Source organism: Malus domestica, chromosome 17, assembly GCF_042453785.1.
Source record: "Malus domestica chromosome 17, GDT2T_hap1".
In the NCBI taxonomy this organism is placed as follows: domain Eukaryota; kingdom Viridiplantae; phylum Streptophyta; class Magnoliopsida; order Rosales; family Rosaceae; genus Malus; species Malus domestica.
Window position 1 is genome coordinate 5,492,762 of NC_091677.1, and position 22,217 is coordinate 5,514,978.

At 36.9% G+C, this 22,217-nt stretch overlaps 4 protein-coding genes and 1 non-coding gene across 7 annotated transcripts; 1 reads left to right on the plus strand and 4 right to left on the minus strand.

Moving 5' to 3' along the window:
- Positions 1–1,117: 1,117 nt before the first annotated feature.
- On the minus strand, positions 1,118–1,941 carry LOC103404679 (stress-induced protein KIN2-like). The gene is made up of 2 exons (XM_008343614.3): positions 1,800–1,941; positions 1,118–1,575 (listed from the first exon to the last, which is right to left on the minus strand). Exons 1-2 carry the CDS (start codon positions 1,857–1,859, stop codon positions 1,432–1,434), a joined length of 204 nt encoding a protein of 67 aa, XP_008341836.1. The 5' UTR covers positions 1,860–1,941; the 3' UTR covers positions 1,118–1,431.
- A 1,408-nt stretch (positions 1,942–3,349) lies between these two features.
- On the plus strand, positions 3,350–6,964 carry LOC103404875 (uncharacterized). 2 transcript variants are annotated; one of them, XM_029097531.2, is made up of 9 exons: positions 3,350–3,811; positions 4,193–4,285; positions 4,382–4,531; positions 4,868–4,942; positions 5,074–5,190; positions 5,294–5,440; positions 5,631–5,728; positions 6,158–6,371; positions 6,637–6,964. In XM_029097531.2, the coding sequence occupies exons 1-9, from the start codon at positions 3,727–3,729 to the stop codon at positions 6,720–6,722; spliced, it is 1,065 nt and encodes a 354-aa protein (XP_028953364.2). In that variant the 5' UTR covers positions 3,350–3,726; the 3' UTR covers positions 6,723–6,964. The 2 variants fall into 2 exon arrangements, with proteins under 2 accessions (XP_028953364.2, XP_028953365.2); XM_029097532.2 differs by having other exon boundaries at positions 3,354–3,811; positions 4,385–4,531.
- Positions 6,965–7,473: 509 nt separating this feature from the next.
- On the minus strand, positions 7,474–10,437 carry LOC103425910 (S-adenosylmethionine decarboxylase proenzyme-like). 2 transcript variants are annotated; one of them, XM_029097128.2, is made up of 4 exons: positions 10,168–10,437; positions 9,964–10,046; positions 9,143–9,297; positions 7,474–9,048 (listed from the first exon to the last, which is right to left on the minus strand). In XM_029097128.2, the coding sequence occupies exon 4, from the start codon at positions 8,868–8,870 to the stop codon at positions 7,746–7,748; it is 1,125 nt and encodes a 374-aa protein (XP_028952961.2). In that variant the 5' UTR covers positions 8,871–9,048; positions 9,143–9,297; positions 9,964–10,046; positions 10,168–10,437; the 3' UTR covers positions 7,474–7,745. The 2 variants fall into 2 exon arrangements, with proteins under 2 accessions (XP_028952961.2, XP_070673324.1); XM_070817223.1 differs by lacking the exon at positions 9,964–10,046 and having other exon boundaries at positions 10,168–10,322.
- A 5,212-nt stretch (positions 10,438–15,649) lies between these two features.
- On the minus strand, positions 15,650–15,768 carry LOC139193912 (5S ribosomal RNA). The gene has a single exon (XR_011578455.1). It is a non-coding gene; the product is annotated as a 5S ribosomal RNA (ribosomal RNA).
- Positions 15,769–15,851: 83 nt separating this feature from the next.
- On the minus strand, positions 15,852–20,574 carry LOC103432094 (uncharacterized). Its single transcript, XM_008370259.4, has 9 exons — positions 20,280–20,574; positions 19,332–19,552; positions 18,999–19,194; positions 17,840–18,010; positions 17,642–17,758; positions 16,627–16,824; positions 16,477–16,536; positions 16,286–16,384; positions 15,852–16,160 (listed from the first exon to the last, which is right to left on the minus strand). Exons 2-9 carry the CDS (start codon positions 19,469–19,471, stop codon positions 16,068–16,070), a joined length of 1,074 nt encoding a protein of 357 aa, XP_008368481.3. The 5' UTR covers positions 19,472–19,552; positions 20,280–20,574; the 3' UTR covers positions 15,852–16,067.
- Between the last annotated feature and the right edge of the window lie 1,643 nt (positions 20,575–22,217).

Here is a 22,217-nt window from a genome sequence, read left to right on the forward strand (position 1 = left end):
ACTCGCAGACTTCCTCTGAGTTATTGTTCTGGGGACCAACCATGTGTAGCGTTATTACTGGGGGTGGGCCTTTTGACCAGGAAGCTATTTTTCTCCAGCGGTAGTTGCTAACTTCCTGTTCTTAGGGCTTTGACAGTTTCATCCCAAAGGGATCAATATACCACTATATATATTTTTTTTTCAAAAAAGAAAATAGTGGTATTGATATATTATTTTGATAATAATTTCATCAATGGGAGATTGAAAAACCAAACTTTAGTTTATCAACGCACCTCTTTTATTATAAAAATTCACCATTGTCTCTTAGTACATCACTCGTGTAATTGTCACGTGATGCATAATTGTCAGTAAAATCACGTCACAACCCATCAAATATTAATACTTATAGTTTCTAATGTCCTGAGTTTCCAATTCATAGAAACACAAGCTAAGGTTCTCCAAAACTTAAACGAGAACATTTCAATTTTCAAACAAATACATGAATGTCTAATCAAAACACGAATTACATAAAGCACATAACTCAACATGAATGAAATAGAATACAACACTTATCACCCTTTCGTCGCTTGATTGTCGTTAAATATAGCCGTTAAATAGGTAAATCGGTTGCTCAAACCCGCACTGCACTATCAATTCCTTCATTCATTTTTCTTGTATTTAACTGTAGAAGTTTTGAACCAAACCTCCATGGACATGTACATAAGCTTCTAGGGTTTTGTATCTTCACTTCATTATTATTTCTTTTTTGTGGGTTTTCATTTCTTCCTCCTCCATCTTTTGTCTGTTCACTGTTTTGCCCTTGGTGTTTTATATAATTTTTAATTCTTTGTCATCTTTTTGTCTATGTCATTTATCTATGTTATAGTGCCTATATACAATGATCTTATCCACTTCTATATTGGAAAATTTGGCCATTTATATTTTTCATTTTATGAACTGACATAGCTTGTATTGTTAAGGATCCAAAATTGAGCTTGTATTGTTAAGGATCCAAAATTGACTATTATAAGCAAAATACCACTGCCTTTTAGCAACACTTTAATTATTTTAATTATCTTAATATCATGAAATAATATAAAAGTGAGGATTAAAATAAACGTTAAAGATGAAGATATAATTTTAAAAAGCCATCACATAATGATGAAAAGTTCATGAATTAACTGGGTGAGAACTACAACGAACGGAGCCACTCTACCTTCTTCAAAGGAGAGACAAACATTAACAAAAGAAAAAAGAAACGAAAACCGAACAAGTGCGAAGCACACACCCAACTGAGAGCTCGACAACTTCCAAGCAACTGAGACGCCGAGGGGCTAAAGCTCCCTTTGTTGCAAACAAGAAATTAAAACAAATCACTAAAAAAGCTGTCTAAGGAGAGGCTCCAAAGTTCCCTAAAACCCAAAAAGTTCAAGAACTAAATGCGAAAACGCTTCATTTGTTCATGCCGGTGGCGTTCTTGACGGCATCGGCAGCTCCCTGTGCCTTGGCCTGCATGTTCTGGCCAGCATCCTGCATTGTTTCCTTGGCAGATTGGGCGGCATTGTTAGCCTTGTCCATCATTCCACTGGCCTTCTCCTGTCAAATCCCAAATCATCCAATACAACACACACACCTCAATCTCAATGCACAATCAATATTAAAGCAAAAGAAAACATAACGAAAAACTGTTATTGACGCTCCAAAATAGTCGATCATGCACTAGAATCATAAGAACAAAGAAAAAACGAGTGCAATATACATGACTATTTTAAAACGCTCGGAACATTTCAAAACGAAAAATGGAGATGAGTGAGGGTTACCTGAGCTTGGCCCTTGGCCTCTCCAGCTTGGTAGCTCATCTTTTGGGAGTTGTCAGCCATTTTCTTGTTGTTGGAAATTGGAGAAAAAGAACACTTTGAAATCGATTGAAGTTCTTAGAGATGGTAGTTGATTTGCTTGATGATGAAATACTCACAGTAGGATAGGTTTATATAGGGTTTTGGACCACCTGAATGCTCGACACGTGTGATGCCACGCGTAAGTCACTCGCGGACTTCCTCTGAGTTATTGTTCTGGGGACCAACCACGTGTCGCGTTATTACTTGGGGTGGGCCTTTTGACCACGAAGCTGTTTTTCTCCAGTGGTAGTTGCTAACTTCCTGTTCTTAGGGCTTTGACATTTTCATCCCAAAGGGATCAATATACCACTATATATATATTTTTTTTTTCAAAAAAGAAAATAGTGGTATTGATATATTATTTTGATAATAATTTCATCAATGGGAGATTGAAAAACCAGACTTCAGTTTATCAACGCACCTCTTTTATTACAAAAATTAACCATTGTCTCTTAGTACATCACTTGTATAATTGTCACGTGATGCATAATTGTCAATAAAATCACGTCACAACCCATCAAATATTAATACTTATAGTTTCTAATGTCCTGAGTTTCCAATTCATAGAAACACAAGCTAAGGTTCTCTAAAACTTAAACGAGAACATTTCAATTTTCAAACAAATACATGAATATCTAATCAAAACACGAATTACATAAAACTGTGTTACACGAATACGTCTTTAAAAAAATCCTTCAACATGAATGATCGTGTCACTTCACTTAAGAATCTAAAGATGCAAAAATATCGCACTCGACCCATGTATAGTGGGCCAATCGGCCCATCCACCCCCTCATGAAATGAAGCTTGAAAAACTTTTGGAAAATAGAAAATAAAGGGGAAGAGAGTAAACTTCAAAAATATTATGGGAGTCCCTGATATTTTCAAAATTTACACTACAAGCACATTAAATTTATCAATTTATATTCCCGCCACACCCACCAGAAAAAAGCCACCCTAAGGATCCAGAGGGCCGAAAATAGCCCGAAAATTGTCTCCAACCGAGGACCAGACTCAAGATCTCTTGGACCCCATTGGACAAAAAAAGGTCAAGGGGCCAACTGGCTGGCCATCTTCAGCCAGCCAACCAACCCGCTGGCTAGCCCAATTTCTTTTTTTTTTCCATTTGCCCAGTCCACATTTGGGTTTAGGGCTTAGGTTTTTTTTGTCCCAGCCTATTTTTTGTTTTTTTATGCCCAGTCCACTTTTTTATTTTTTTTATTTGACGTTTTTTTTTTAATTTCTAATTTTTTCCTACATCATTTCTCACATATTTTTTACAATTTCATACTATATTATCTCATTTTATTTTAATTCTTCGCATTTCATACTATAGCCATTTGACTCTCGGTTTGATACGATTTTTTGTGACAAGGTTAAAACGAGACTTATGACCCTCAGTTGAAGATGATAAAAAATATGACACTGTATTGTTCATTAACATATTAATTTATTAGAGCATCAAAAGGCTCGTTTGAGTCTCAGTTGGAGTTGGAGATGGCCTAAGCCCAAGTCGTAGCCAGACAAAAAGCCCTCAAGGCGCAACCCACGGCTGCAGCAGCCTCCTTCTCCCTCTCCATTCCATACGTGCAATCACCTCAGCTCTAAAGTTTTCAACTTTCTGTATATTTTTGTTCGTTCTTCTCCGCCCAAAAAACCCTTTTCTTCTTCTTCTTCTTCTTCTTCTTCTTCTTCTTCTTCTTCTGCTTCTGCATTAGTTTCCAGCAGATTTACAGATAAGAAGAGAGGAGTCTGAGGAGTAGGAAAGTCGGGTACTTGAGATAATTGGGAACCGGGTTCGTTACAACCCGAAACGAGCACGGCTTTCTAATCTGCACACTCTGAGTCAATGAAAAAGATGGGAACGAAGGACAAGAAGAAGATCCATAAGAACAAGAAGGTTGCCCAGCCAACTTTGGAGCTTGTTGAAATGGGTTTGTCACTTCTCATATGATCAAAAAAGTTATATTTTTCTCTTACCGTTTTAGTTTGCTTCTAACTTGGGTTTTTGAAATTTTTTGTGTTGAAATTGGAATTAAGTTTCTGGGTGGTTTGAACCTAAAAACTAATTGTTGAGGAAATTTGATTTAGATGATGAATAATATGATATAAAATAGATGCTATATACTTTGGGAAATTGAAGAACTATGCATTTAAAATGTAGTGGATGTATGTATAATTGTTCAATGTTCATCATCATGGAGGCAAAAACCTATTTGATAATTGGATTTGGCAGTATTTGGCTCCCTGTATCTGTATTGATACGGCGAAGAGTTTTACCAAGTTGTGATTTTGTAGTTTTTATCTGTTTCCAGATAAAAAATTAGGATCTGCAGAGATTAGAAAGAGAAAAAGGGCAAAGGAAAGCGATGCTGATTCTCGAAAGGTTGTTCATGTCTCTATTGAAGGTACATTGGATTTATGTTTCTCATGTGTTAAGTGCATTGTTAGGGGTATAGATTTGGATTGAACTCAATGTTCTCCGTTTGCTTTTGTTGTTTCAGTAGATAATTCAGCCAAACCAGCCAAGGATAAGAAAAAGGCAAAACTAACGAATAAAAGGAAAATAAAGAATGCGAAGAACTATGAAGCTATGGAAGGCAAGAATGATCATCCAAATACGGACACTGATGATGATTTTCATGAAATAAATGGTAAGTTGCTACTAGTTGGGTAGCATTATACTGTAATAGTTTTCAGGGGAACCACAGTTATTGTGTAATTTGTTAACGGTGTCCTGGTGCATTCAAGTACCTTTTGGGGGGTGAATACTGAAAATTTACAAATTTCCAAAATCTTGCCTGTCTGTTTTTTGTTTTGCTTTATATGTTAGTCGGAGTTGTTTTCTTGTTTTCTTTTTCTCTAACCTAAGGTCTCTGCTTCCAATTTTCTTTCTCAAGCTGTATGGAAATGCACGTATGCTTTCGAAGTGTCGACCATAGAATCCTTTCCTGCTTTTAACTTAATTAAGATAATTTTCTTTCTATTAGATGATGGAGTTGCCGATCAGAGCCCATTTGAAACTCAGGAAGAGATTGAAATTGGTGAAGTGCTCACTGAGGCTGGTAAGGAACCAAAATTGGAAATTATGAATAAGTGGCAGCTTTTGTTTGATCTGAGCAGAGTCATTGGATGATATTTTTATTGCAATTACTTATAAGGTCAAGTGCTCATTGAGGTTCTCTCTTTATTGTAGGTAAGTCAAAGAAAGCTAAGAAAAAGAAAAAGAAGGATCGTAATTCATTAGAGTTTGTGAAGTCACTTGACGAGGAAGTAGAAGCTGGTCAGGAGAAGAGCTCAAAAGGGATATCAGGTATGATTCTTGAATTTGAAACATTGCTTTGTATCCAAGTTATCACTATTTCATTGCAATCAGTACTTTTCTACTTTTTAGTAATGATAAATTGTCGATGTAGGTGTACCCAAGAAAGCTTCAAGAAAGAAAAAGAAGGATCTTGATTCGTCAAAGTCTAAGAAGACACTGGAAAGGGAAGTAGAAGCTGATCAGGCTGATGTTTACCTTATTTCTTCTGGGGATGAGGACTCTTCGAAAGGAATGAAAAGTATGAATTACTGAATTCAAACTACTCGTTGGTATATATTTTCATATTCTAAAGCCAACAAACCTATTCATAAGTAAATACCTATGGATGATAAGCTTCAAATTATTTGATTTTACAAAATTCAACAGATGTGATATTAATTTCCTTTTTTATACTGTACTCCTCTTATTGAGAATTTCTGAATCCTCAGAATGGATTATGGAATACCATCAAAGTAGACCTGGGTTGAAGGTACTGCAGCAAAGAATTGATCAGTTTATGGTTGAACATGATGAAAAACTGGAACAGGTAATTTTCCTCTTCCATGCTTCAAATACCATGCAACTGGAGTATTCAAACCAGCCGTTCGGACTTTCGCTCTTTATAACACTGTTCATACTGTCTTAAGTGACATATTTGCACATGCTTGAAGATCTATAAAAAACGGTTTCGTGTATGATGAGTGATCTATAAACACATATGGTATTAGCTGATGGGCTTGATCTATTGTTTTCCTTGTTTTGAATTTTGGCCCGCATACTTATTTCTTCATGGAAGTATGCTACATATTCCTGCCTCTGATCTCTCTTCACATATGCCCATGTAATGTGGGAATGTGTAATCTATATTTTATTGGTATTGTGTGGTTCGTGTATGTCCATCTGTTTATATTCACTGTGCGTAACTTTCCAGTTGATCAAATGTGTACTAGTTCACATATATGCGTGGCACATGCAGGAAAAGAAAGAGAAAGAAGCCCGTGCTGCAGACGGAGGATGGACAGTTGTTGTACATCATAAAGGAAGGAAGAAGACCACGGATTCTGAGAGTGGAATTACAGTAGGATCTGTTGCCCAGGCTGCTTTGGAGGACAAGGTGGCCAAGAAGAAGCGCACAGAAGTTGTTGGGCTAGATTTTTACCGGTTCCAAAGGAAAGAAGCTCAGAGAAACGGTATGTTAATCTTACATATAAAGTTAATCTTGTGTTAACCTGAAAAACCACACGACATAGATGAAATGTTGCATATGCTGAAAAGCACTCCCATTATGAGCATGCAGTGGCATATTGCATATGCTTATGTTGTCAGTTTCCGATGAATTTTATTTTCATACGTTACACATGAAATAGTTTTGATTTTGGGAAGAGTATTATATGTAGTCTTGTTGCTTAAAGTTGTGCAAATACAGCAAAGCGCTAATAGGATATGTCCCTGCAGAAATTATGATGCTCCAGAGCAAATTTGAGCAAGATAAAAAGCGGATACAGCAGTTAAGAGCGGCTAGGAAGTTTCGACCTTACTGAACGCCTGAAAGTTTGTCCGAAGAAAAGCCAGGAATCAATTGTTCTTGTTCATAATGTTGAGACATGAGTAGTACAATGCATGCTGCATAACAGTATTGCACCCCGTATTTATTTTTCCGTTTGTTTCATCAAACGTAATTGATATCCATGGCGATTCTTTTTCTACCAGAGAATGCACATTCTTCATACATTAAGCTACGGATTATCGAATGGCAATGACATATTCGCTATTTTTAGACAAATTGGCCTCTGCTCCCTTTTCTGTCTTCCTTGATGCCTTTTGGCTTTTTCCTTTTAGGTCAAATCTGGCGTTCCTTGGATTTGTGCAAATCGAATGCCCGATGCCCAACAAATTTCTACCCAAAACAAGAAGCTTCGAAGCGAGGATGCTTCCTTGAGGAAGAGATTATTAGTCCTCACCCGTTTATATTCGTTGGTTTTCATGTTATGTTTATATTCGTTTCGTGTTCATGTTGTGTTTATCTTCGTTTCATGTTCATGTCAACCCAAAGATCGTACGTTTTAAATCGTAGGTCTAATATTCATGTCCCAAAGATCGTCCGTTCTTTGAGACCTAAGTCATTTTCGAGACGTGAATAAATTACTGTCACTAAATTTACTGTCACCGTAGCGTCTCAGACCATTAATATGACCTGATTCACATACGAACATGTGATGATGATCCCTTGATTCTTTTCTAATTGGAAGAACCAAAGGTACTAAACCAATACTTAATAAATAGCATAATCCGTAGTCAGAACACAGAAATTATATAGATAACAATAACATTCATCTTATAGAGAGATAAAAAGGTAGAACAACAAAGACTCCTGCATCCAGGAAGTCTGAGAACGACGACGGATCTCGGCTCCGGTTTATTGACAATATCAAAAACTAAAACAGCAGCGACACAGCAAGCTGCATATCATAATACTAATACCCTACTATAATTGCAACATAACCCCACAGTCACATTTGTTTTTTCATTTATTTATTACTACTAAAAACACGAACAATAGAACGCTAGATCTCGGCCAGATCTATCTCTTCAACTTCCTCGTCCTTCTCGTCCTCGCTCCAGCAGCACTTCAGAATCGACCTTGGAGACTGCGAACCAGAATCATCCTTGACAAAGCTGTGGTAGATGATTGCACCACCCAGGCCTAGACCCTCATAGCTGCTTCCTCCGCAGCAGTATCCCCTTAAGTCCAGAGGGCACTTAGCATCAAGATCTTCGCCTGCGGTGCTGGTGGTGTGCAAGGCTACAGAGAACTCAGCTGGTTTGAAGCAATCCAGAACCCTGTAAAGCAGCTGGGTCAAGTTCACATCATTGAAATTATATCCCACTGTTTCAAAGCTAGCGTAGCTGAAACCGTCTTCTGGTGTCACGTGGATCGTAGAAACTGCATTCCCTTCAATTGAGTTCATGGAGTAACCGCAAGGTTCGAACTCAAAGTCGCATATATCAGATTGTGGGAGGATCTTCCTGATGCCAGATTCTTCGGTCATACCAGCAGCTGAACTTGCATCGGATTTGTAAAACACAGAAGCCCTCTTCCTGTCTAGACCGGTCATGCACATCTCCAGTGTGTAGGTCGGGCCTGTTTGACGTGAACCCCACAATAAGCTTGCCAGCTCCGCCGATGCAGAGTAAATATGCCATTTCTGAGTTTTGTCAGGGCTTCCCATAACATATGCCTTGCTTGCCAAACCAAGCTTGCTAAAATGGCCGTCAAGTACAGCTACTTCCTCGGAAAAGCTACGATGAGGAGAGGGCTGAGCACCAGGAAAGATAAAGCTCCCACGAGAGTACCTCACAGATTTTACAGCTAGAGAGAGGGTATCAGCCAACTTGAGGATGGCAGGGATTGATCGAAGCAATTTCGTTGTGCCACAGGTTTTGATGATCACTTTGTAAGGGTACACAAACAGGCTTGACTCGGATAGGACGTAAGAGTCGAGATCATCATTTGACAGTGAAGAAACAATGGTGCACTCAGCTGGTGTCAGAATCTCATCTATTTGAGCTTTCGATAGAGAACGAAGACCCATGCCTTTAGGGTCAGCGAACAGTCCAGGCTCGAAGAAAGAGACCTCGAGCCTCTTTTCATACCCTTCGAATCCAATTGCAGAGACCGGTACAGCCATCTCGATTTAAGTAAGCAAATGAGGTGCAGCAGCAGATGAAATGACAAGCGAGGGAACGAGAGAGCGAGAGAAGTAGGGAAAAGAAATAGACTATAATAACTAGAGTAAGATTGCTGTATTAATGATCGCACGGGGTTATGTTGGGACTTAACACAAGTCAGGATGGCTTTCGAACGCACTGCACACAGAACAATACAATATAATTTTAGAAGGAAGTCCATACAAAACAATCGAGGAATTACAAGCACCATGAAACACACAGTAAAACATACGTTAGAGTAAGCAGCTGATCTGAATTTCTTGATTCCACCGTGAGGCCTGACGTCTTCAATGCTGTAACCGAGGGGAGCTTCGTAGAATGATGATTTACTACTACTAGAATCCTTTTTGCCACCTTTTGACTCCATTAGCTCATTCAGTTATTTTCCTGCAGAAAGGATTAACCAAAAAGGGATCAAATCACAAGTAATAGCCATACGAATCCAGGTTAAAGGAGAAATCTACGCAAATTAAGTGAGAATCCAACTGCTTATACCAATAAAGAACAATTAGCATAGACCAACTCTAATATACCAATTCTGCTAGGAAATTAAATAAAATCATACATCCAAGCACGAAACAGTGCTATAATTATGTACACAAAACAAATCAGTGTTTACAAAATTAGAATCAAACCAGCATTGTAATTTACCGAACAGCAATAAGGGGTTTATGCAAAGCCGAAAAATTATAGTAAGGCGGCAAGGATCCCTCAGTGGCAGCAGGCCCTGTCTGAGGAATTCCCAGTCTTGCGGAAGATGGAGTATGCATATGTGATTAAATAAACGACCAAAAATACCGATAATACGCATAGAATCGTCTACTACATTTGCCATTGAACATCGAAAGCGAATAATGCATTCAAGTTCTAAACCAAATCATTACGTTTTCCATGAGAATATAGAATAAACAACCCCAAATCAATGAAATTCAACAACAAAAATAAAACTTTGACCCTAATCAATCAACGAACACAATTTCTTCCTCATATAATCACACCAATAATCAAATCAAACAACGAAATAAACAACCGAGATTAAGGAAACAAACTTACAATTAATTTTTTTTTTCAAATAATCTAAACCAAATCTACAATCTCCTTCGAAAATTCCCCTTCTTAAATCTCAATATCAACACCTGAACGCCAACAGAAACCAAAAAAAAAAAAAAAAAATCAGATATACATAAAAACGCAAATTTGAATCAGCAAAATCCACATAATCGACAACCGAAGGCGAGTGATGGAAACTAATCGTACCTGAAGATTTGAAAACCGGGACGAAGGAGGCGAAGATCTTAAGGAATCGGCGAAATGCAAACCCTAATTATACCGCACAGAAAACCTAAAAATGACTGAGGTCACGAAAATTTTGGGAGCTGAAAAACCGGTGCTTCGTTGTTTTCGTGGAGGTTGATGAAGCCCAAGGGGGCGTTGCGTTATATAGTCAGAGAGTGCCGTGTTTGCCACGGGATTTCCCCTTATTTACGGTCATGCCACCCTGTCTATCCGCTTCATGTGGATTTGCTCAAAAAACTCGCAACCACCCGTGATTTTATCATTCGGACGATTCTGCCCTTCCTTGTTTGCGTGGATAGGAAAGCCCGCGCTGTACAAGGTGGGCCAGGGTCGCATAGGAGAAATTTTTCAGTATGATCATCATATGAGGTAGTACATCATATATTTTTATATAAATGGTGAATTATGTGAGTTTAAAGATTAATAATTTAAAAATTAATTTTTTTTATCATTTATATAAAAATTCGTGATGTATCTTCCGTGTGTTCCGTAACTAAAAGTTTATCCTGGTTAGTCTCGGAATCAATGTTTTGAAAAGACTGCGATGCGAAAGCGAAACGACGGCGAGAAGAGGTTCGGGAGTTTTGAGGGCGGTGATTGGCTGCGGACGAATGCGAGTCGTCGCGACACGTGGTGAAAGGATAAGAAGGCGTAGTTGTGAATTGGCTCCACGTAGTGAGAGGGACCAGTGTGATTGCTGTGGAGCTGGTTATTTTTGTAGTTTTCTTTCTCGATCATTTCCGCGCTTTGTCTTGTATGGCTGCGTGGGACCGAATCTTAATATTCTCCCAATTTTGTATCAAAATCAATTGCAATTTAGTCCAAGCAACTTGGACCCCAAACCAAAAAGAATAATAATTAGTGCCGCTTTTAAGAAATGTTAAGGAGATTTGCTTAAAAGTAGGATTATTCGTAAATATTTTGATATTTCATGCTTTTAGTATAATATTTTACAATGTCACTATGAAAATTAACATTAAATTGTAAGATGATCGAAAATACATAGAGAGCATTTTCCACATTGAGAGAGTGTCCTTTGCATTTCTCATCAAAATTTTATCCTAATCTTATCCCAATTATGAAACTGGAATTTCCTTTCTCTCTCATCATCTTTATCTGGAGAAATTTTTAGTTGTGAAGAGAACACAAGTGGTATATCACGTGTTTTAATAGAAATAGTGAGAAATTTTATTTTTTAAGTTATTAACTTTTTAGCATACATATCCTACCATTTGTTTAGTCACACGTGGTGTACCATTCCGTGTACCGATCACACAAAAAAATCTCTTATTTAGCTGTGATTTTAGTCGCATGTTTTGGTTTGGTTCACCTCTTCATCTTGATTCCCTTGCAATTTTGGGTAGCGACTATGGGGAGTGCTGGAAAAATGCATGTCCACGGGTTCATGATATGGATGCCAATGACGAGTTTTTGCAAGAATTTGTTTTTGGTGTTTGGCGAATTTGGAAGGTTAGAAACGATATGGTTTTTCGTGGGACGATGTGGAATCCAACGAAGGCTTTGGAGTTGTGGAGGGGGCAGGTGAGTGAGTTTAGAGATGTGATGGTTAAGATTGATAACCAGGGACCGTGGCATCCTGGAAGTATTATGTCGGCAAGGGGCGTGCAAGGAGGTTGGAAGAAGCCGAAATTTGGAACTTTGAAATTGCGATGGTGCTTGGAACTCAAAGACAAGGTTGGGTGGTTTTGGGTGGCTGTTAAGAGACTTTGCTGCCATTGATGTTTTGTAGAACAGCGGGTGTACAAAGGTGGAGGTGGAATCTGACTCCCAATCTTTGATTCGTATGATCAATAGACAGATGGAAAGGGATGCAATATTAAAAGGGGTGCTCCTTGATATTGATTCTTTAGCTATGCATTTTGATTTTGTTAAGTTCGGGTTCGTTCCGCGCAAGGGCGGAGCGAAGTACAAGGCTATCCTGGACTATAGCCTTGATAGCTTTTGTGGGTACAAACCAATTATTCCCTATATTTCATTTATTTTTATATTCATCTAACTATTAGCCCATGTATTTTTTATTTATTTACTTCATTAACCAATACTATTTATTTCCTAAATAACAAAATCTATTTTACACACTTCATATACTATCCTTTTATGGTTAATCGTGACAATAATTACTTACTTTGATAGTGCTTTTAATTCTTTTCAAAAGCAATTCGTTGCATGTTTCAATTTTTGAATTATTTTATGCATGATTTTTATCTATTTAAAAAAGTTTTACAATGTGTTAACCTTTTTCTGTTTATTTACGTATACATTTGTCATATTAAAGGTTGATAAACATAGAATAATTAGACGAGCTTTGCTTATAAGATTAACGTATAGTTATTTTTTAAAAACTAACTTTTTTTTATAGTTCTTAGCTAACCCACCGGCAAAAATTTTTTTGGCTTCACCCTTGGTTCCACGGGAAGGTAACTTGGCTGCTCATGAGGTAGCTTCGTTTGCTACCAAGCATGGGGGCGAGTTTCTTTGGGATGAGATTGGTCCGGATTTTTTATTTAATATTCTTGCAGCTAATGTAAACCTTGCCATTCGGTTTTAATAAATTTCTATATTTTCGACAAAAAAAAGAAACTTATTAGGTGCATCTCACATGCAATGCAACACCACCCAATTCAAATTTGTATTCATTTAATTTGGCATTTTAATCAAAATATTTTTTGAGTTTGACATAACTCTTTATTATGATCTTTAACATTTAAAATTAATAGAATTGATCCCCCAAATTTTCCGTCGTTAATTATTTTGGTATTTTTGGGAAAATCATATTTTGGAATATAAAGATGGGCGAATGGTCATCTAATTTTTGTGGCAATGCATGCATCTCTCCTAATATCGTGATTCGGAGGTTCAAGCATCTTTTAATTTCTTTTGTTTGTTGGAAAGCATCTTCTAATTAAGCAAATGCATGCAATTAATGCCTACTCACCAACGTAAAAGCAAGTTGAGAAAGTAGTATCACCACCAACGCGAAGGCGTATTCACAATTTCAAATTAGAAAGACATACATATGATACTTAATTGTTATTTTTACGTTCATGTTTACTCATTTGAATGCTAAGGTGATTTTCTTAAAAGTGAGACTCTTTATGGATTCTTTGCCATCTTAGGTTTTTGGCACAATATTTATAATGTTGGCACGAAAATTAACATTAAAATGTGAAGTGGAAGAGTCTTTGAAGAGTTTTTGAAAAGTCACTTTGAAAGAGTCTCATTAACATTTCTCTACGTATTTATATTCATGTCATACTCATGTCATGTTCATGTTTACCCAATTATGTTCATGCTAAATTTGTGCCAAACCACAAATTTGTGTCAAACCATACGTTTCTTAGCAAGTTAAGTTATTGAATTTAATAATTATAATAATACAATAATACTTTTTCATCAGTACAAAACTAGGTTATCGTTTCGTTAATATAAACATTAGGTGGTTTTCACTAAAAAAAAAAGTATGCTAGGAATACCAAAATTTTAAATCAAATAATGCGTCACCAATAAAAAATAAGTATGTTAATCAACGTTTAAGTAATAATCCAATTACCAATAACATCATTTGGTTTACAAATTTGTTTAAAATTTTTGATCTCCCTAATATTATTCAATAAAAAAGCAAGTGCCTATTCACTACAATGGTGTAAGGAAGTTGAGCCCTTAAATGATGATGTGGGTTCGAATTCCGATGATGGCTAATCTAACAAAATCAATCATTTGACAAAAAAATAAAATATTATTCTATTAAAAAGTATAACACAAGCTGGAGCAATGTTAATTGTGAACGCATCAACTTCTATATTCATGCTTGCTTTAAGTCGTGTAACAAGTCGTGCCTAATATTACAGTTGGTTGGAGTAGGACAGATTCCAACTTCTTCCGAGAAGAGATCCGATCTCTTTTACTAAGGTTACCAGATCAAGTGATTCGGACTTTTAAAATTTCATCTAACGGTCCAAAATTATTATAGTTTTTAAAAGATCAAAACATATGGATTGTTAGATGAAATTTTAAAGATCCAAATCACTTGATCCAGTAGCATTGAAGGAGTCGTGCCTAATATTACAGTTGGTTGGAGTAGGACAGATTCCAACTTCTTCCAAGAAGAGATCTGATCTCTTTTACTAAGGTCACCAGATCAAGTGATTCGGACTTTTAAAATTTCATCTAACGATCCAAAATTATTATAGTTTTTAAAAGATCAAAACAGATGAATTGTTAAATAAAATTTTAAAGATCCAAATCACTTGATCCGATAGCATTGAAGGAAGAGATCCGGAGAGCTGATCTCTTCTCACTTCTTCCCACCTTGGAAGCAATCTTTGATGCCTCTCCTTCTATCTCGAGGCAGAAAATGAGGAGGGAATCCTGCATGCATGCCAATTGTCAATGGGTGCCGTCATCATGTGGGTCAAGTAATGCTGGGCAGCTGTGTCTGTCTGTGTGTATCAATTCTGAAAACTACTCTTTCGGTCTTTTCTGCCACGAGCACATATTTGGCATCAACTTTTCTCATGCTCAATAAAGAAATAAAGTAAATTATTGTTCTAGGCTTTTAGCTTCTATGATTTAAAAGATTGTGTGGTCCCGATTGGTAAATCTTTTGGACTTACTCTAACTCTGGAGTAAAACTCACATTTTAAATTCTAAATCTACTTCAATTTGTTCTAATTCTTAAGTCAAATAGTTTTAACTCAAAATTTATTTTTAGCAAGTTGAGGCTAGAATTCCTCCCTAAATAGTGGGTTGGCCCTCTATACATGTATATTTTTTTAGTTTTATGTTTATAAATTCATTGAATCCAACACTAAGATCTAATATGATCAAATCCAACGGTAAAATAAAAAAGATCTAACTGTCCATATTTAAATCCAATAGCTACAATAATTAAAAGAAATTTGTTCATGTATTTCACATTCTATCATATTATTTCACGAGTTTTATAGTGACGGTTTAGTGATTTTTTTTCTATATTTTTAGGTAAAAATATTTTTCTGTATTTTCTGTATTTCTCGGAATCTAAATATTTTTAAGTAAAAATGTTCATAAAATTAAATTAGGATAATCTACATATTTTTATAAGTTACTTTAAGAAAAAAAATTATCTAAAATTCATTCTTTAATCATCTCGAGCTAAAAATTTAACCTCGAAGGCTTAGAGAAAAGAAACCGTTTCTGTATTAAAACTTAAATTTTATGAAATAGAAATTTTAAATTTTAACTCAAGGGATAAGGCTGATCTTAGTCTAATCAGAAATATATCTCATTCACATCAATAAACAGAGGGGTATGTGTTCTTTCTTGCAAACATAAAAGGTCGTACCCAGTGCACAAGGCTCCCGCTTTACGCAGGGTCTGGGAGAGGTGAATGTCGGCTAGCCTTACCCCCATTTATGAAGAGGCTGCTCCCAAAAATAGGTGGGGGATGCAACACGAGGACTTCCCAGGAGGTCACCCATCCTAGTACTACTCTCGTCCAAACTCGCTTAACTTCGGAGTTCTGATGGGATCCTGTGCATGTGAGTTGGTATGATCGCTTAACTTCGGAGTTCTTTCTTGCAAACATCGTCAATAAAATTTAAAACAGAGTTCATGTGGAAGGTGGAATAGCTGCAACCAAGATCAATGCAAGAACTACAAGATTTATACATATCCTTTAGGTTTTCCCATCTTAATATACGTTAACAAATATTCACATCTAACAATGTTTGAGTTTGTAACATGAATATGGGAGTTCATAAACAAGGACGCAAACTCTCAAACAACGATCGATGCCAAGTTGTCAATGATACATTCTTCCGGACAATTTATATGGCGCTCCGATGAGATGAGCACAACCTTCATTCCAACTGCTTCTCACTCTCTGGCGACTGACCTTCCCTTCCATTCTTCTTCTCATACTCCTGCCTCGTTTCCTCCAAACCCCTTGATACCTAGTGAGATCAACGAAAGACATTTGCGCGTGAATGATGCAGAAAATTACAATATTGGAACTTCATCCATCAACGAAACAAGAAATTATGATGATAGACGCAATGAAATGGATATGGAGAAAAACCTTGGTTGAGTAAGCCAATGGAAGTAAAGTATCCGGATTCATTGCATCGTCAGGGAAGTTACGCAAAGCATGAATAAGTTTCTCGAAGGGTAATTTTATCTGTAAAAAAAGAAACAGGAAAACAAAGTCTATGAGAAGGCAATATTCTAGTTATCATGGTGCGGAGCAGAAGGCCGTCCTGATATACTCACCAAGTCGTCATGGCAATACTTTAATAAGGCTAAACCAACTTTGAAAACGATTCTAACACCCTGTGAAAAGTACAAAATGATTGTTTTTAGAATAGGCTCCAACCACCAATGGTACTTCAGAAGAGAGACAACACATTAAAAATCACTAACCTCGTAGAGAAAGACATCCCAAATTCGAAGAGCCAAATGGAATGGGAAAGAGTAGGAGAAAACGGTTATGAACCACTGGCTTGCATACATGCTTGGATTTATCATTTCTCGAGTAAAATGCTCTCCCAGCTTTGGCAAGTGCTCCTTTACTAACTGGTCAAACTGAAAAAGGTATTGTTGCACCAGTGGTAGCCCTACCTACATGACAAGCATAAACTAACACTTCTAAGAGCACTGAAGCCATTTTATCCTTTTCTCGGCTTTGAATATAACAAAGGAACAAACTACGGATAACCCATATAGATAAAAATGAAAGTGAACAAGGTGATCAAAACCCCAAATAGATATGAGGCATAGAAAAGACAACAACAAAAACATCATAACAGAATTAGAGCTCCAGAAAGCTCAGAAGGCCACCAAATAACATAGGAAAAATCCTTCACGTAAAACAAAGGTGTAGGCACTGGAAACAACAGATACACAAAGTAAAACGAAGGTGTAGGCTCTATGCTCAGATTGCGTGTCCTTTGAAAAGAAAGAAAAACATGGATAAACTTTAATTTGCCTAAAGAGAAACCAATGCGCTTAGCAAGTAGCCTAGAAGACAAAATAAATTATAATAAAAGATAAAATGAAGGCCCGCCACCCTAGAGCAGTAGGTTATAGTTTTGAAACCTAGTATATATATTACGACTTATTGAGTTTACAACAATTAATCCTTCTAGCAATATACTCCTTCCAAAACACCCAAGTTTACGTTAAGAAAGCCTCACCCCAATTAATTGTATGTTACCACCTAAATCCAATTTGACCAATTGCTTTATCTGATAACATCAATTTTTTTTTTTGTTTTGTTTTTGTTGTTCCTTTTGACTATAGAAAATGGACCAGATGATAAAATAGCGGTCCAACATTCTTCTTTTTAGGTAAAGTAATGGCGGGCATGATTGCATCTAATTAGTCTACAAACCGCCAAAGATAAGATCAAGATATTCATATAGCATAAGAGCTATACCTGATATAAACCTTCCATTGGTGCATGAACTGCTCCCTTTAGTAATGCAACTAATAACCAAAATGCATCCTCTTCACTCATATAAAGAAGTAACAGACCAGCCAGAAATCCCATTCCCTGCATTCTTTTAACCATTTAAAATTATCCAGTGTCTGACATAAACTAAGTGCAAGAGCAAACAAACAGACAGTGTCAAACCTGAACATATCCAACTTCTCTGTCAAATACGGAGTAAGCCTTCAAAACATTGTAGAGGGACCTTTGACCAGGGCCGTGTCTCTGCTGGAAGAAAACATGTGAAGGGAAGGTTCGCGAAATATCTCGAATTATATCCAGCTCTGAAGCTGACGTCTCATAAATCACTAATTGCTGCAACAACCACACCACTTCTTAGTTTAATACTATGGGTGAGTGTACACAAAGAAAGAAGAGCACAAGATGATAGACCAACTTGGGATGTAAAAAGAATAATCACAAATAAGGAAGAGCAGTGTAATTAAATTTGTCTAGCCACAATCAACCTCACCTAAATAATCCCACACCACGTCGTTATCCATTTTCTACACTAAAGACTCAAACAGTATCTCTTTAAATTCAACTAACAAGAACCCAGCTAAGGCGTGAAGTGCTCAAGGTGGAAAGATCCTATTGATTGAACATTGAATTTTGGCATTACTTTTCAGTGCTGGTCAACAGCGAACCATGTCAAAGACTGGCAGCAGGATTGGAACACCGTAAGATAGGAATGATAACTACGTAAGTATTCTTTCTACAACCCCTTGCTACATTTTAACTAGCAACACCACCAGGTATGCATCAAGGCAAACTCAGTTCATAATCTATATAAAAAAATTTCGCTTCAGAAAATTGTGATTCTCCAACTGGAGTCCACTTAGAAAAAGGTTTAACATAAGTTTTGGTTGATAGCTCATATTAGAGATGAATCTGCATAAAACATTTTACTTCGCCAAAGTGCCTTGTCAAACTTCTGTAATTCGCTAGGATTTTGGCAGCGGTGGTCTTCATTATAAACTGCTAAAGCATTTTGCTTTTCATTAAAGAACAGCATTTTAATAGATTTTCCAACCCCAGATTTACCAGATGGTTCAGATGAAGCCACATACCATTTATTATGCATTTCAAATGATTCACTATGTCATCCCCGTGAACCATCTGATTTGGTACACAGTCCCTTCTGTCACGGGTTGATATTTAATAAAATACTAAAGCGTAAGTATTCTATAGCAGAAGTAAACAAAAAGGGGGGATCCTTCCCTTATGAACAAAACAAAGAATCATTTCTTACAAACTCATAAAGCAATGACATAAAGATATAACGACTGATAATAACATGTACCTCGTAAACCCCAGGGTTCATCAGCAACAGATCCCGACTTCCAGAGATCAACTGCCAAACGAGACCTCTTAAACAATCAGGAATTCCTTTCCTTATTCTCCTTTTAACAACGTGAGGTTTTCTCCTAATATAATGTTTCCAATCACTCCCTCCCACCCCAATCATCTTCCTCCATTTTCTAACTCTTCTTTCCTCTCTGAAAAAGGTGAAGAGCCACGATATACGATTAGCTTGGATGAAATGTTAATTTGCTCGAATCTCATATTCATTAAGTGAACTTTTTATGACCAAATACAAATAGTAAAGCAGAAAATGATAAATTGATAAGCTTACCTATCATATTCAAAGGCTGACCTGCTCTTGGTTAAACCTTCAGGTGAAATTTCTGGCTTTAAGAAGCCAAATCTGTCCAATCTCAGTGGAGGAACTGGACCTGGCTCATGGTCATCATCTTCTTCTAGTTTGTTTTCCATTCCACTATCTCAAAGAATCTCTTGCACGCCACATTGCATTGTTTTCTTGATCAATTTCGCAGACCAAATAGACCGGCAACACTGAAAGAGGTGAAATGAAGGAAAAATGATACTGCTTACAATCACAAAAATCTACCACAATTACACGAATACAAGCAAACCCAAAAGCATACCAACGAAAACTTGTGGTAGCATGTAGCCATTAATATAACAGCAACCTATTGCTGTCGAATTGCTAATAAGACACGCACATAAGAAGATGCTCTAGCAAATGATACCACCAATACAACAAGAGGAAATCTTATCACCCCATCGAAGAATCACAACACTTCGACAAAAAAAAAAAAAAAAAAAAAAAAGAATCACAACACAACTTTGTTCCCAACCTATCATTTAACATATAATCCAAACGAGTACGTCAGGTTTCTAAAGATTTATGGTGACCCACCCTTGAATATAATATAAGGGTGGAGATTAAAGCTCTAAGTGCATATTCATTTATTCTCCAGCCTCGATATTAAATCCAAGGGTGCGTGATCATACATTCCTTGGTCACTTGGTGACAAAGAGACCATTCGGTAATCCAAGCACAACCCAAATCTCATCCGGACAAACAAAAGCATACCCAATGCCAGGAAAATCAAATTCAGAACCAAACCAAAAACAAAAACAAATCAGATGGGCAGGGTGGAAGACAATCAAACATCCACCAATCTCCATGGAACCACCAATTTCAAAACGCAATGAAGCAAAAATCAAAAACCCAAATCGGAACCACAGTCAAAAGCAGGAAAAACTGAAAACCCACCTGGGAAATTGGATGGGTTTTCTTCTGCTTGTTCTTCTGATCGTTAAAGTTGCTTCCTTTTTCGCTCAAATGGTGGTTGTTTATTCAGCTGCTTCCAATCAATGAGATTCAGACAGAGGAGGGTCTACGAATGGTAGTTTCTGTCATCCACCAAAACCAAATGGAGCTTTACGCGTGTTTGCAGTGTGTGCGAAAGAGTGCGTCCTCTCTCTCTCTCTCTCACTAGGATCAAAATATCATCGGATACGATTGACTGATATTTCTACATCCACCATAAATTCAGGAAGTATTGGTGCCTCGCGTCAACGGACTGCGACGCATACGAAACCGACTTGAAACGACGCCGTTTAGTGAACCTGAAGCTCAATGGCGGCGTTTTGGAATCGTTGCTTAATGGCAAACTTTAACCAACGACAACAGAACGCGTGGTTTGTTAGATATCGCACGACATCAATATATCCGTCGTTTGTTGGCAGCTGCCCCCGGTCTCGAAGTGATTTTACAATGTGTTTTTTGAATGATTTATTGGAAGATATTTCTTGTTAGCATTATAGTCTAGTACTAATGTAAAATCCATCGTTTTATTTCGAACTTATTTGATAAATTGGACTAATAATGTTAATTAAATAAAATTACAAAAATGTTAGTTTGCAGCTCAGTTAATTAAAAACATTCACTTCATCTTTTCTACCTTCCAAATTCAATTCTACTTTCATGGGTGTGAGTAAATTGAAAAAGAAACCTATAGGATGAAAATGGAAAAAAACAAACCCATAGGATGAAGGTGAATATCATAGTAAAATATGGGGACTACTAGTCCAACTTAGTAAACCAAAAAAAAAAAGAAAAAACAATGAATCTTGTGCAGCCATACCCAAGGTAGAGAAACAAAAGAACCAATCAGAGCACATAACATGTAACAATATAGGGATTATCGTGAAATTTGCACTTTGTCACCCTTGTTTTTTGGTCTCAATTTCATATCTAAAATTATGATTTGCTCCCAAAAACTAATCTGACCGTTAAGTTATCTGTTAAAATATGACGTGGCAAACCTTTGGCCCTAATAAAAAAATTAAAATTAATCAAAAATGTCTTTCTATACAAACTGAAAACATAAATATTGAAAAGTTAAAAATTAAATATGAGAAAAAATATTTTTCTCTACCACTCTTATTCTCACACATGCAACCTCATGCAAGTCATCCGCACCACCAAACTCTCCCCCACCCCACACCAACCCGACCCACTCCAAATCTACACCAATGCAACCTCCTTTTATCTTTATCCCGGCGGGTACACCTCTTACCTGCGTCCATCCGCGCAACGAACATGTTTGTAAGGTTCATCTCCGTCGTGTTGTCGAAAACGCTACATTTGGCTTGACACATATTGTAGCCGAGTCTTGGGTACAAATCTAAAGCGGGTATGGATTGATTAGAAATGAGAATTGGATTTGGTAGTGGAATTTGAGAATCGAAGTGACAACGACTTGGTCGTAGCCAGTCCGAAATCGACTTTGGCTCAGTGAGTGCGTGGGGCGAGTATGCCTATAGAGTGAGGTGTTCAGATCGAATGGCGGAGATATTAGCGACTTGAGAACCGAGGATAGATGTTGTGCTTACTTTCTGAAAAAGGCAACGAATGAGAGGAGGGTAAGATTGTAGTGATAGTCAGAAAATACAAGTAAATTTTTTCTATTTTATAGTGTTTTTTGTTTAAATATTTTTTTTTGGATTTATCCACTTTTTTTTTAGGTATTAAACTTTTATTAATAACAAATCATAACTTTAGGTTAGAAAGTGAAGGGAAAGAATTAAGGATAATAAAGTGTAAATTTTACAATAAGTTGTGAAGTGAGAATTAACTAGTGTGTTACTCAGTTCTTAGCAAACTGTTTTCTTCCTTCTTGTGTTACTCCTCATTGATGGACCCAAC